The following is a 14,763-nucleotide window of genomic DNA, read 5'->3' on the forward strand; positions in this document are numbered from 1 at the left end:
ACACCGCTCGCCCGCTATTTCCCTATTAACACACATTGTTCCTTTTAATTTCTACATGTTTTTTTCTCACAAAGATTGTCAAGAAAGCGTGTTTGTCGTGTTCATGTCAAATTAAACTGATCACAAAACACAGATTTACTTTATTTATTTTGTTTTCCTCATCCAACCCCCATAAATCCCTGTGTGTCCTCCTGCAGCACTCCCGAAGGACAACAGGCAAGACAAGACAAAAAAGTCTGACGTGTTGTGTAAAAACTGCTATTTTTCGCATATTTTTAGGTCCGACGTGTTGCTACCAGACGTACAGTGTGAGCAGTCAGGTCGCATCCGAGAACTGGGTCGTGCAGTGTGAGCGCATGACTCGTGAGATCTGCTCTGCGAGGAAGTCGTACAGTTTGAGCTGAAGCTGAGTGCTCCGAGTGAAAAAGTCGCACAGTGTCCGCCTGGCTTAAGGAAACACAGACCTAAAGTTTCATTCTTATTTAGTGTTGTCTCATGACCGCTGGCTCTGGCCTCAACCAAGTGAGACCTGTGGTGATTTAAGACACTGTAGGCCCTACTCAATTCTCTAGAGTGGGCTATGTTTGCGTTTTGAGATCTTTTAGCCTATTTCGTGTTGTCAGACTGGTTCTAATGAGGTATTTTTTTTCAACATGTAGCACAATTTGGGGAAAATCTGATGGAAAAGCTACTCTGGTTCATAGCTTTAGCATTCGATTCAAGACCAAAACCTAAAACGCAGTTGTGTTGTCAATAACTCAATTTGATTCTAACAAACTTTAAGCAAAAGATGTGTTGCTTTGCAAATAACGTTCAACAACTCTTACATGCACTTCTACGGTGTGATCATGGACACCTTGTGGGCTTTCCACCTTCTCTGCGGCTGAAAGGTACTTTGTAATGGATGTCGTGTGACTCAGCAGCAGCTGCACACCTGAGGAATCTCACACTCCGGTAACAGTTGGAAAGTCTGAAAGAGAAAGGTCAAAACTCAAAGAGAAGACGGATGTTACAGGTCTGTTTCCAATGGTTGAACCAGAGTGACTCAAGAACAAGCAAAACTATAACATCCTTTTTTTTTTCTTTTTTTTTTAAGATTCTCTTAAATCATCTCTTCAATCTGCCAATCTCCTGCAGTCACTGGTTGCTATGGTTATTTTCTCCAACTCATATAAACTGGCTTTATAAAATGGAATTTTATTTTTAATCTGGATTCTAAAGATCAGTTTTGTCCATAACACTGTTGCTCGGCTGGTGTCGAATTACAAATGCAGGTGCAGAAATGTTTGCCAGTGCAAACTTGGCAAAGACATGATTGGCTCTGAAACCAGGAAGTATGGAGACGGGAAAGATTGTAAAGTAAAACCACATCCATTTTCTGCCTTTTTTAAAAAGAGAAAAACTAACAACCCCTCAGCCGGCTTAGAAGGGAATCTGTTTCAATGTAATCTTTCTTCAAACAAAATTCAGACACTCGGCTGTTTTGTTTATGTCAATGTAAAAGTCTTACTTATTGCACCTTTAACACCACCTAAACTCCTCCAGTGCAGCAGAGGCTCAGCTTATGGTGCTCCTCTCTGGCGTAATATGGTTTATTGCTGAGTCACTGTTTTGTGATTTCTGCCTGAATGTCTTCATTTTTACCCTTTTTAACCTTAATGACAGCCTAAGATTTTAGCCTAGATTGACTTGATTTTTACCTTTTCTAGTCGACTCTGAGCACATCCTGTTCACATTTATATCCTTTCAAGTTTTTGAACACCATCTAATTTAGTTTCAATGACAATATATATTTGTTCATTGATATAATTTGTACACCTGAGAAAACCTTGCATCACCGGGCCAAGAACCAGCACCGGATGATGGATCATCCAGGTGGAGTATCAGGATTAGTACCTTCATCAAAAACCTAACTTTACACCCTCTGGTGGAGGACATACAAGTAGTAAGGTCCAATTTTATTTATTATTTTGTTGTAGTAAAATAAAACCGCTGCTCATGTTAAAATGTTTTGATAAATTCAACGCTCCACTTGGAAGATTTGAACAAATATGGATCCCAGCTTTAGCCTAGTGAACTAGACCAAATTCTTGCTTTGCAAAGTTTGGTCTAGGCATGCTCCATTGGAACCTCCACAGCTCCTACCAGGACTCTGGCTAGCCAATCACAGCTCTCTAGAGGGGTTTCAAACACATAAAGAGCTGTGATTGGTCCATAATGGTGGGCCAATCATAGTGCTCTATCTGCTTAGTGAACAAATCACAGAGCTTTATCCGCTTTGTGGGCAAATCAGGGCACTCTATATGCCTGGTGGGTGGGATGATGCAACAGAGTGAAACAAGAGTATGTCACATTCATTGTCCAGTAGCATGCGGAGATCATTTGAAAGACAACCGTAGAACCCGCCCCACAACCGAGAGCCGTCAATGGAGCGTGGCCAGACTAAATAATAAATTTATTTATTTAGTCTGGCTTGCCAGGCTATCCCAGCTTTGCATCAGACCTGCTTACAAGCTGAAGTAACATTTTCCAGCAGCCATCAAACAAGCACCCTATAATTAGACACCATCATTATGAGTCAAGAACTCAGATTTTGCTTGAAACTGTCTTCAGATATGTAAGAAATACTCATGCTTCTAAAATTAAGTAAGTTCATCTTGAATATTCAATAATTCCAGTCATTACCTGCAGGTTTTACCACCAGGTGGGCCTCATATGGCAGAGGTGCAAACATGACTCAGCTGAAAAGCAGCTTTTCTTGAAGTTTTGGTAATTCTCCTTGATTCATGTCTGTGGTTTTGTTTAACTGGGTTACCAGAAATGCTGTCAACTCACCACAAGATGTAAATTATAAGACGGACACTCAAACATCAGGTCTCCCAATAAATCAGTGTGCAAATGGAAAAACAGCCGAGCTAAATGAGGCAACACTTCATCACCGTTACACCTCACCTTGCTGCAGAGCTACAATTCTGACACTGACAGTAGAGACGACCAGCCTTGGAATCATTTTTCCTCCCATAAAAGCAAAACCTCAAAACCCAGTTTCCGCTGACTCGCTGCTTTTTGTTCCCCACCGAGTGCAAAGGCAAACTGGTTCAGGAGTCTGGGAAAGCTGCGGCGCTCATCCGCTCGATCTGTGGCCAAACCATGCTCTCTGCATGGCAGTAACCAGAAATTAGGAGTAGAAAGATCCACTGTGAAATGTTGGGTGATCTGTGACACATGGTGGCAGGGAGGCTAGCGGCTTCACCAGCTGGAGAGCTAGGGAAAAAAGCTCCTCGACTTTCAGTAAATCAATACGTGTGGTTGCCCAGGCTTCCCGTTTCACATATCGCACATCTACATAACGCTGAAGATCAGTTTAGATGGAATTAAAATGGATTATTTTGGGAAATAAGAGTGGAAAAAAAATTTTTGGGGGATCATTCGGCCAAGCTGTTGTAACTACAGAAAACTAGATGAGACCAGTGTTGTTAAATAAAACCCAACCAGCCGTTAAATTGTTCAACCTATAAAACTAACAACATTTGTAAAAACTACTCTAAGTCTAAAAGTAAATCTGAGGCAGGAGATAAAACTAGAAGCCACTAGAACAGCCGTAATCACGAAAAGGAGGGGGAGGGGCTTAAATGTGGGATACATTTTCCACCTCTGGTGCCCTTAAATAAAAAAACACTTTACTGTTTAAGTAAATATAACCTAATCAAACTGAATGTATATTAATAAATGTAAAAAAAAAGGTAACTAGTACAATTGTTTTTTCCAAAAAATAAGAATTAAAAAAAAATAGTGATTTTGATATTGAACACTGATAAAATATAACTCAAATAGCTAATTTAACAGACACATAAGGGTCAATAAAACTGTCACAATTTAATGCTAATATTTAAAATTAATCCACTTTTATCCCAGCTGATTCATACTAGCCATTAGCTTATCAGTCCTAATAGAACATAAAAGCTATTTCTCTGAGCTGAGGTTGATCAGGCAGCAAATCCACAAGGGTTTTTCCTTTAACGCAGGAGATTTAAACTATGTTTCCTGTAAATATATGAATTTTTCAAAGCCTCATTGTTTTATTTCCCTATAATCAGTAGGAGCCTAATTCAGTTTGACCTCCAGTCGCTCATACTCACAAACTCATACTTGTGATTTTTAACACGGGTACAAGCAGCAGCAGCGCCAGGCGTAGGAGTCAAAAGAGGTGAGAGAACTTTGTTGAAACTTTTTCAGTCTGTGTCGTCTCCTCCCAAACCGTTCAAGTCTCAACGTTTCCCAGACGCTTTGGAAAGACAGACTCACTCATTCGTCTGAAGTCTTGGAGCGCTGCACGTCTGGGCATCGGTAAAATAATATGCAGAATTTCCTGCCTTATGACTGATGCAAACAGACTGCAGCCATTTCCATTGTTAATGCTGCCAACACCACTAATGATGTCATTTTTCTCATGGTACAGACTCGTGGTTAGACTCTGGTGCAGTTATGGCTATTCAATTTCTGTTACTTACCTTTATATTAAAACGTCTAAAGCTTAGTGACCGTCCTGCAGTCTTCTTTCACTTTTAGAGCTTCTTTCATTTTAATTTTCAAGAGTTATTTAAAAGATTCTTTTTTTCTTTGAAGTAAGAAAATACAATCAATAACATTTTATATTTAAATTCCAGATACATTTTTAACTGCCAATGTTTCTTGGTCAAATTTACCAAGACTGAGCAGAAAAAATGCTCCACCGACCTAAAAATAGAAAAACACGGTGTGTAATTCTGCGTGGGTTTGTTAAATACATGGGTCCTCTTCAAGCAAACACTTATTTACAACTCTAATTGTGCACTTTGTGATTTAATAACTTGTTTTTTCTTTTTACTTGTTTTGAGCTAAACAGAGAAAATATCAAATGTGGTATTTTTCACAATAAAATAACAAAAATACAGAATTATTCTGGAAACATTTATGTTACCGGTTCACTTTTAGCTCGTGATGTTCACAAATGATCTTTAAATGTTGCAACAGCACATTTACGTTCACTCCGATCCCCTTGTTGGTGTCCTCACAGTTTATATGAACAACTTGACATGCAGACGGACCCACGGCAGGACAAGATCCGTGCGATCTGGACGTCCCCAACACAGGGTGTCTCTCATCAGTACCAGTAGGACCTCCGGTGCCTCCTGTCCTCCCGAATGCCCAGTTTCTCCATCACCTCCTCTTCCAGGGTTTTCAGAGATGGAACATATGTCTTTTCAAGAGTGTCCTCAGGACTGGTGTCTTTGGGACCATCTGTATAGAAAAGACGAAGTATTCATAAGTAATCTTATTCTAAAATTACAAAAATATTCAAAATTTTTAATCATTTAGCCAGAAAAGCTTTAAATGTTGTGAAACTAGTCGACCTGATGACTGAGGAGTTAGGGGAAAAAATGATTACACTGTAAAACTTATTTTAATTATTCAAGTTTACGCTTGAATGATAAACAACAGCTGGTTTGAGGTTCGAGATTCATCCGGGCGTAAAATAAAGTCACCTATCCACTGCTGCGGCACGATGCCGTCCCGCCGCTCTACAACAGGCTTAGGGACAATCCGGCCGGTCCTGACCGACACGCGGACTCTCTCGCCCTCTTCTGTGTACTTCCACTCGGTCTGAGTGGGCTTCCTGAGGGATGAAGTCCAGAACGTCAAAACGGATACTGGTTAGCATCAGATCAATGTTTTATTATGTTTTCAATGTTTTTCACTCTTTATTAGCAACAATGAACACGCACAGTTAAACTGTACAACAGACTTTCAACATGATATAAACTCATTAAGGGCGTAATTCAACGGGATTCTTCCCTAAACACAACATTTGGGTTCCCGCACCTTTGCCAAAATCTAATTTGAGCACTTTTCTATGACTTTCAAGGGACTTATTAAAGAATTTCACACATGATTTAAAAATATATTAACAGTAGTCTCAAAAAATCCTTAAAATAGGGCAAAATGAAGTGAACTATAAAAACTATATAAACTAATATGTAAATAAACATAAAACAAATAGAAATGACTAAAAACCGTGAAAATATAAAAATGTAAGCATTTTGATGCATTTCCAGCACCCGTAGGAACCCTGAACCTTCAGCTACAGCTACACACTCACAGAAAATAAAAGCTACAGTTTGACTCTTAACCTAAAAAGCATGCTGCAGTTCTCACGCGGCTCCAGAAATGTTCCACACTAAGTTAAATCCAGTACTGCTCTGGTGGTTTCTGTACCTGTCTGCTGGATCCACGAGGGCCACATCACGCAGCAGCAAAGGAGCCTCGCTGGTGACGTAGGTTCCACGGTAATCGTGGGTTTTTCCAATGTATTTGTAATGCTGGGACAGAAAAGAGAAGTCAGTGTTGTCCAAACAGAACATCTAGCTCCACCTAGTGGAGATAAATGAATCCAATAAACTTTTTATTTGTTACTTCGCAGTAACAAATAAACCTTTGTTTGAGGTAAACGGTTGTTTTTCTAACAAGGAGCTGGTGAGGTGCTTTTATTTGAAATCTAACACAGACTTTAATCATCCTTTGAGAAACAGCCCTTATTTATCACCTCTGAAAAAAGAACTTAAAGCATCTTAAAAGTCTCTGACACAACTGTAGCCACTTCTAAAGTGGAGGCCAAGGTTTTAATTAGGAAAACTTCAGTTCATCGTGGCCTCATCAGGGCCATCGTTGCTTCCTTTTTACTATGTTTATGTGCTTAGCAGACGCTTTTACCCAAAGCGACTTACAATTTTTTTTAACCTATAGGGCATGTTGTGATCTGTGGGGGGAGAAAACCCACGCATGCATGGGGAGAACACGCAACTCCACGCAGAAAGGCGAGTTTTGAACCTGCGACCTTCGTGCTGCGAGGCAACAGTGCTAACCACTGCGCCACCATGCAGCCTTTTTACTAGGAGTTTAGATGGAGGCCTTTAACAAACCAAAGATAAGAAAACTAATTTAAATTCTAATACCAATGCAAATGGTTTTAGAATAGAAGCTTTCTTTATTTCCCCTCAGATTCAAAGAATAAAAAATAAAAGGCTGATGAAACATATTTGAAAAAGAAAAAAAAACACTTACTGGATTTGTTTGACCCCATTTATAACAAAAGAAATGAGTAAAAGAATGTAGCAGAAAGTTTACATGGAGTAAGAACATGAATGTTAAATTGTGCAAAATAAACATGAGTGAGTGCATGTAGAACAACAGAAACTGCAAATCACAAAAATTTGCAGCAATGCAAAAACTTAACTGGTTTAATTGGGAGCAGCATGGTGTCTAACAGCTGCTGGGAGGAAGGACGATGTTCCTTCATGCACCTAGGATGCTGCAGTCTGCGTTCTAATTTAAATGTATTGAGAAAAACCTACGTTTTACGTTTTAAAAGCAGAATCTGAATCTATTTATTACTTACTGTATTAAGTCCACTCAGGATAACCCAGTTTCTGTGTCTGAAGACCTGGGTCACCTTTCCTTGCTTTCCTTTGTCCTTTCCTGCAAGAATCTCCACCTGGACACCAAATGAAAAGTCTGTTAATGTTCAGCTTTCATTAATCCGGATTGTGTGCATGAGATTGTTAAATTCTGAATCCTGGTGGGCTTCTTACCACGTCACCTTTGAGAATAGTCCAGTCCTCTGGCCCCAGCGGCTCCACAAACACCTTCCTCCTCTTCTTTCCTGGTGGGTTTCGCCTTTTAGCTGCCTCCGTCCACGGTCTGTTGGTTCCGAAGCGGTAATCTTTGGGCACAACAACCTTGGCTGCCATCGACAGGAGAGCGGTCAGCCTCATTGTGCTGAAACAGGTAGATCAAAACTGAAGTTATACTGTAAACATCAGAGTGCAACCCAAGCTAGGCTAATGCTATCTGACTGGAACGTTAGCTTAAAGCGGTTCGCCCATGGGTCCGCCACTTCTGTGTTCTTCAACGCACACACACCAAAACAAACAACTGTTTTATTCAAACTTAAATGTATAACTTTGGTGGAAATTGTTAATTGAAATCATGTAGAAAGATCTTACCCTCTGTTTAAGTCAATGTCACATGTAGCAGAACGAATAATGCTAGCTAATGGTAGCGCCACCTGCTGGCCAGGAGAAAAATCTGTTTCACGCATGCGCCGCTGTTGACTCAACAGAAATAATTTGTTTTTAAATGCTTAATCTATATGCAAAAATGCAATAGATGTAAAAAAATTACCGTTAACATTTATTTTACAAATGTTTTGGTAGATTAAATAAAAGATTACATCTTATTTTTATTTAGTTTATTAATTAGGGCCACTTATTTGTATATATTAAAATATAATTTACTGTCAAAGGCTGGTTTTCAACTATTTTAAATCCAAGGTGAGCCTCACAGTTTCCTATTCAAGAGGAACTTGCTAAAAATAAATATGCAGCCAATAGAAGCACCAGTAAGTTCTATATTATATATATATATATGTATATATATATATATATATATATATATATATATATATATATATATATTATATATATATACACACACACACACACACACACATATATATATATATATATATATATATACATATATATATATATATATATATATATATATATATATATATATATATATATATATATATACACACACATAGCCTTTGGGGCAAGATGGATGAGACTGAGCTCCAAAGCTTTCTAACAATAAAAAAAATCTGGTAAAAGACAACAAAATTATGTTTAAAATGTTTGATTAGTTTGAAAATCAATGAGTAAAAGCAAATTACTCTTTAAATTTAAGCAAATAGGTTTTAGTGGAACTAGCTGACCTAACTTAGTTAAGTAAATTCAACATAATTTCTTACAGTGTAGTACATAATACTGTGTATAGAGTAATTGAAACAAGGTTTATTTTTGATAATCAACATTTTTATTAAATCATGTGGCAACTACAATAAACTAAACAGCAGATCAGGATTACCATCAGTTTCTTAAAGAATCAGAAAGCAAAAATAAATTGTACAATTGAAAACCAAATTAAACACTTGAAATGAACTCATTCTGACATTTAGTGGCGTGCCACGAAAAATAAGAGGCCATCTTTACACAACGATTAGAACTTTTTTAGCGGAACATTTCCCTTTGTTTTATGACTTGACTTACTTTACCAACATTACCAAAGACATGAAAAAACACTGAAGCAATGAAAGAACGACAATTTCCACAACTTTGCTTTATAGTAAGAAAAAAAAAAGCAAAACAACTTGTGTTCCAGTTACAAGGGTGGGGTATTACACATTATTTAAGCTTTAGTCTAAACTATTTTTGTTCAATTTCTTAAAGAAAAAAAAAAGAAAAAAGAACTCACACTTTGGTCAAATCTAAGACAACGTTGCAACTAATTTCTGAACTAAATCGTAATCTTAAGCCTCGAGAAACGGCACCGGCAGCGCTGTGATCTGAAAGTATGCGAAGGTCATGATTTTGAGAAATTGAGATGAGGAAAATCTAAACACACACACACAAAAAAAAAATAAAAATAAAAAATACACATTTTCTCCTCTGGCAGCATAGCTCTGCTCCACCTCTGCATTTCAGGATCAAGCCGAGACAATGTTCAGGAATGCCTTTCTGCTCTAAACCACGTCCCATCACCGCCGCTAACGGGTTACAAACGGGATCCACACATCCTGTAGCATTTTATGAGTTTGGTCACCTCCAGTAAAGCATACACAAACACACCCAAGACACAAAACTGGCTGCAGGAACATTTCAGGGCAAAACGGATGAAATGAATAATGAAGGGGCTAAAAGTGCAACTCTCTAATGACTGAATACAGAAGCTACGAGACACAAATAGGAGTAGAAAGTAGTGAACGAAAGCTGAAAGTCGGTGAAAATTTGTTCCTTTTTCTATTTAATTTCTACATTTAAAACCATCAAACAGGAGTTTTTGTACTTTACATGTGATTTTTATGCAGTATTCAGCTCTTAAATGGAAAATGTGCCGACACCTCTGGTTCAGACTTTGTAATTATGTAATTGCACTTAGAAATAAAAAATATATAAACACCAAAATCCCATTTACGTGTGAGCTGGAAAGCGCTCGGTTCAGTTGTTTGGAGTCAAATTGGATTTCTTTCTGGGATATATAAAATCCCCAAAAATGAAAAATGACATTTTATCATTATAAACCCTTACATTTATTTTCCATATTATTTAAAGAGCAGAAATCTGGCGGCCCATGAGTAATTCTGTCGATGCCTGAATTCAGAGAGAAGCTTTGAGGATTCTTGGTTTTCTTCTGAGCTGATGTTAGGCGCTGCCTGTCACCGGCTGCTGGGAAACACGAATATCGTCAGCGATTCTAGATCCACTCATTTATAAAAAACGACTTGGTGTGTGCTTCACCTTCTCTGCTGTTAGCTGGGCCCCATCTGGAGCGTTTTCCTGGGCCTCACCCTTCGAGGAAGGCGTCTTTACTTTGGCTCCAGCCACATCATTCAGCTTGACCTCTGTGTTGGTCTTGTTAGCGTCACCTTCTGCTTCAGGGTCCTTTGGCCGCTTAGGAGATGTCTTTAAAAATAGCAATCAGGCCTTTAGAAGGATTAACAAGCATCCATGTCCATCAACAGACTGAGTGATCGCAGCTCACCTCTGCTGACTCCTCCGCTTTTCGTTTAGCTGCTCCCCTCTCGTTCTTCTCATCGATCACCAGGGTGCCTTCATCCTCATCGCTGCTGCCGTCGGCGTTTGCTTTCTCCGAGCTGCCGGTGTCCCCCGCTCCTTCTAAAGAGTCGTCCTTCTTTGACGACTAAATGAGATGAGATGTCGATGAATGGAATGGATCTACCCAGCTAGCTTCAATCTGAAATGCCTACCCACCTCATAGCCCTCATGAGTCACAGTGGGGTTGTTCTCGATCTCCCAGAGTCCTTCAGCAAACCCTTTTCTCTTGTTTGCTTTCCCAAACTTCTCTTTGCATTCATCATACGGGAACAAATCCTTGGGCCCCAGAAATGCCCTGGAATGAGTCAAGGCTTTTAGAAATTTTAACAACTGCGTAAGTCGAGCAAAAACAATCATAAAACGATCACAATTTGATTTCCCAAATACTAAATTAGAGACCTGACATACTCACGTCTCATGTGTCCCAAAAAAGAACACCTGGTATTTGTTAGAGGGGGACTTCACAGCTCCTTCGGGTAACTCATCAATCTGGAAACGAAGAGAGTGAGAGTCATGAAATTAACTGAACCGATCCGATTACAAAATATTAAAAGCACAAAGCCGCAAAACAGAGACTAAAAGAACAAAATTTAAATCTTTGTGGGATAATATTCGGTGATGTCAACAGTCAGCTTGTCCTCAGCTCTTATTGCTGCCAGATACCGTAAATGTAAGTTTGAATGACGATGTGTAGACGAGCCTTTTGGCGTTTCCAGATAGGACTACTGTAAGCTGGTAGTTGGGGCAGGGCCCACTGCCTGTTACACACTAGGCAGATAAGACTGAAAAAAGGAGGGAAAAGGCACAAAACAGTAACACTATTTTGGGTGAAAGTGCAGTAATTTGGTGAATCTATTAATATGCTATTTCAGGGCATCAAAACTGATGAAGAAGCTGCTGAAATATTTAAAATGGGTCACCAGAAAATTGATCAGGAATTTTAAATTCAAATAGTCAAATTACTTTGTGTTTTTGCTGTTTTGCTATCTTTACAAAATCATAATTTTTAATCAAACTAAATAAAATAACATTTCTGATAGCAACGCACAGATCAATATTCAGTGTGACGTTAAAATCAGGAGTGGCAGATCAGACAATTAAAAATCGATATTGGCCCAAAACAACAGGACCAGTGCATCTCTAGCCTAAAATAAATTAAATCAATTATTTAAAATGTATCTAATCGCTTTTATTAAAATATATTCAAAAATTAATACCAATCCATAACAACAATCATATTTTTTCTTATATAATAGTTTGAATTGATGTAGTTTAATGTTTTCAACACATATTTTACTCATTTTGATCTGTGTAAACATTAATGTGCACACCATATGGTTTTTATTCGTTTTTACTGATACAAGTGGGTCGTTTATGTTAATAATACCTTTACTAGCGTATTTTTGTTTCACTAGCACAACTAATGAAAACATTTTCGACAATAACTTGACGGCAACAAGTGTAGGAAGGCGTGTTTACAAAGAGCACAAGAATAAAAGCCGCATGAATTACAGCAACTTATAAAACATGAAGGAAAAAATATATATACCTTAAAATAGTCATTTTAAACGTGACTTCGTGTTGAACTATTGAGCTAACCTTTGTAGCCGCTAGGTTATCATAAAACGTGACATGCCCGTTTGCTTGTCGTTCGTTCTGTTGCTCCAGCTATCTTTGAACGGCGACGAAAAGCTTAACGTTAGCTTAATAGGCCTCTTGAGACACCAGGATAAATAGTGAAGGAAATAAGACGCGTTAGCTAAAAATATCAGTGCTCATTTTGAACCAAGGCGCTGCTAACGTGATGAATCACACGAGAAAAAATGTGTAACTGTCCGCCTTACTGTTTGTTTATGCTTGGCAACGACGCGGCTAAGCTAACTCATGGTAGCTAGCTGGTAGGCCTCCCAGGAGGACAAGAGTAAGAGGCAAATATAACAAACTAAAAGATAAACAAAAATGAAAAATAATACCACATATATATTTACAATGTAGATATGTACGGGAGGGTTCTTACCCTTGCAGGCCAGTGTGGATAGCCCTTCATTTTAGCGAACACCAGATCTCCGGGTTTGTATTCCTTTTGCCTATTGGACCTGGGCATGATTCTAATCAAAATCGCTTTTTATGACAGAAAAGCCGCGTGGAAATGTATTAAAGCGATAGTTTTTATGTGGCAAATAATTCGTTGTGGTTACCTCCAGCGGCAAAACAAACCAAGCGTCGATTTGTTGTCCAATAATAATAATAAGTGAGGCGCGAAAAAAATGGAGCGAAAACGCGACGGTGCGGCTTTTCTATTTACGTAATTTTAAAGCGATGCACGCTGATCACAACACGGAATGAATAAATAAACACCCCTGGTCTAAATTAGATTACTAGAACGAAGCGCGGCAGATTAACTCCCTGGTTTAAACGCTGGCTCATTCCCCCGGGCTGTTTGGGTTTGAAATGAAACCCCGCTCTATGGAGTGAAGATGCTGCCAAAAAAAAAAAAAAAAAAGATTATGAAAGACAAAACAAAAATTTTTTTTATATATATATATATATATATATATATATATATATATATATATATATATATATATATATATATATATATATATATATATATATATATATATATATATATATATATATATAAAACTCACAGAGTCCTACACTTGTGTATATATGTCAGGGGTCAATAATTATTAGTAAAGTAAGGAAGAAGAAAGTATTATTATTATTATTGTTACTGCATTGAGATTAACACACTTATATCTAGCACCCTCCCTGCACCTGTCCCCCCTCTCTACTGTCCACTCCTTGTTTCCTCCTCTCCATGATTGATGTCAAGTTGTTGTTATTGTTGTTAGCCTCAAGGGCAACATGCCGATTATAACTTGAAAGTCGCTTTGGACAAAAGTGTCTGCTAAATACATAAACATATATCAATACATTTACCACATTAGAAGTGAAAATTACCCGAAAAAATTAGACTAAAGCCCTTTTCAGATAGACATTCTGGAATATGTGTGGACAATTCAATCCGGTTTTTAACCGGAACTGTGTTTTCAGACACACCACTTTTGTACCGGAACTCGTCCTTTCGGCTGCCTTCACACAGCAGGGAAAAGTTCCAGATGTCTGGGGGGGGGGGGGGGGGGGGGGGGGGGACTTATGTTAAGCATAATTCTGCGCACACAAAGATGCATAAGAGACCTGGATGATGAAGCTCAATGGTTAAAGGAATCACTGAAGCGGTGTGAAGCGCTCCATCGCGCATCTAGACTGCACCGTAGGAGGCAAGCTGCCATGGTTCGCCGCATGCTACAGCAGCGGGCTATCTAGGTGCGCACAGCTTCCCCCGGTTCCCTCCTCCTCCCCCTCCTCTCTGTCCGGAACTCGACCTCACCAGTCTGAAGCAGCCACCTTGTCCGTAACAAGTCCGGACCTGTTACTAGGGGCGTCGTCTGGTTAAATTACGGAACACGTTATCCGGATGTTTGTATTCAGACACAAAGGTCTTACGGACAGAGTCCGGAACATTTCCGTTTTTCATGGCCTGTCTGAAGGGGGCCTTATAGTAATTAAAGGCAGACTAGGCACCCCCGGCCTAGTGTTTGTTTAGTAGAACCAAAAGTTAAAAACGGATCTCCTCTCTGTGCATTCATCTTTTTAACATGTTAATCTGAAAGCTGAAATTTCTCCCTAGCCTTCAAAAGCGTTTACAGGAGTGATCCATCACTAAATTAAACAAATCAGCTGTGTTCATGATCTAAAACATGCAAATCCAACAGACCGGCACTCTGAAGTTGCAAATGCGTATTCAGGGTACAGATGGCAGTGGGGGTCTGAGTGACATTTCAATAACCCTAAAGAGAAGTTTTAGCACATACTGGCTCAAAAATATTTAATGTGTAGTTTTTATCTTTAATCTCTGGAAAGATTAATCAAAATGCTGTTGAAAATGAATTAAATGATGCCCAGTTACTGAAAAATATTGGTGGCTTTGTAACATATAACCATAAAAATCGGGCCTAAAATGCATGGGAGCTGGTCTAAA

At 38.7% G+C, this 14,763-nt stretch overlaps 2 protein-coding genes across 3 annotated transcripts; both read right to left on the bottom strand.

Moving 5' to 3' along the window:
* Positions 1-4,823: 4,823 nt before the first annotated feature.
* mrpl24 (mitochondrial ribosomal protein L24) lies at positions 4,824-8,149 on the bottom strand. Its single transcript, XM_015973633.3, has 6 exons — positions 8,043-8,149; positions 7,629-7,815; positions 7,436-7,531; positions 6,256-6,359; positions 5,526-5,656; positions 4,824-5,280 (listed from the first exon to the last, which is right to left on the bottom strand). Exons 1-6 carry the CDS (start codon positions 8,135-8,137, stop codon positions 5,144-5,146), a joined length of 750 nt encoding a protein of 249 aa, XP_015829119.1. The 5' UTR covers positions 8,138-8,149; the 3' UTR covers positions 4,824-5,143.
* A 1,474-nt stretch (positions 8,150-9,623) lies between these two features.
* On the bottom strand, positions 9,624-13,047 carry hdgfl3 (HDGF like 3). Of its 2 annotated transcripts, none has more exons than XM_015973632.3 (6): positions 12,733-13,047; positions 11,128-11,204; positions 10,872-11,010; positions 10,642-10,800; positions 10,398-10,562; positions 9,624-10,322 (listed from the first exon to the last, which is right to left on the bottom strand). In XM_015973632.3, exons 1-6 carry the CDS (start codon positions 12,817-12,819, stop codon positions 10,302-10,304), a joined length of 648 nt encoding a protein of 215 aa, XP_015829118.3. In that variant the 5' UTR covers positions 12,820-13,047; the 3' UTR covers positions 9,624-10,301. The 2 variants fall into 2 exon arrangements, with proteins under 2 accessions (XP_015829118.3, XP_015829117.3); XM_015973631.3 differs by having other exon boundaries at positions 10,165-10,325.
* Between the last annotated feature and the right edge of the window lie 1,716 nt (positions 13,048-14,763).

The sequence above is a fragment of the Nothobranchius furzeri genome, chromosome 19 (genome assembly GCF_043380555.1).
Source record: "Nothobranchius furzeri strain GRZ-AD chromosome 19, NfurGRZ-RIMD1, whole genome shotgun sequence".
In the NCBI taxonomy this organism is placed as follows: domain Eukaryota; kingdom Metazoa; phylum Chordata; class Actinopteri; order Cyprinodontiformes; family Nothobranchiidae; genus Nothobranchius; species Nothobranchius furzeri.

Excerpts from the sequence above, each read along its gene's own strand:
- hdgfl3 (XM_015973631.3), bottom strand. The coding sequence starts at position 12,819 with ATGCCCAGGTCCAATAGGCAAAAGGAATACAAACCCGGAGATCTGGTG. Across the intron at positions 11,011-11,127 it reads TTTTTTGGGACACATGAGAC|GGCATTTCTGGGGCCCAAGG; the intron begins GTGAGTATGTCA and ends GACTCATTCCAG. Across the intron at positions 10,563-10,641 it reads AAGCGGAGGAGTCAGCAGAG|ACATCTCCTAAGCGGCCAAA; the intron begins GTGAGCTGCGAT and ends CTATTTTTAAAG.
- mrpl24 (XM_015973633.3), bottom strand. The coding sequence starts at position 8,137 with ATGCGTGAAACAGATTTTTCTCCTGGCCAGCAGGTGGCGCTACCATTA. Across the intron at positions 7,532-7,628 it reads CTATTCTCAAAGGTGACGTG|GTGGAGATTCTTGCAGGAAA; the intron begins GTAAGAAGCCCA and ends TTTGGTGTCCAG. Across the intron at positions 5,657-6,255 it reads CTCGTGGATCCAGCAGACAG|GAAGCCCACTCAGACCGAGT; the intron begins GTACAGAAACCA and ends TTCATCCCTCAG.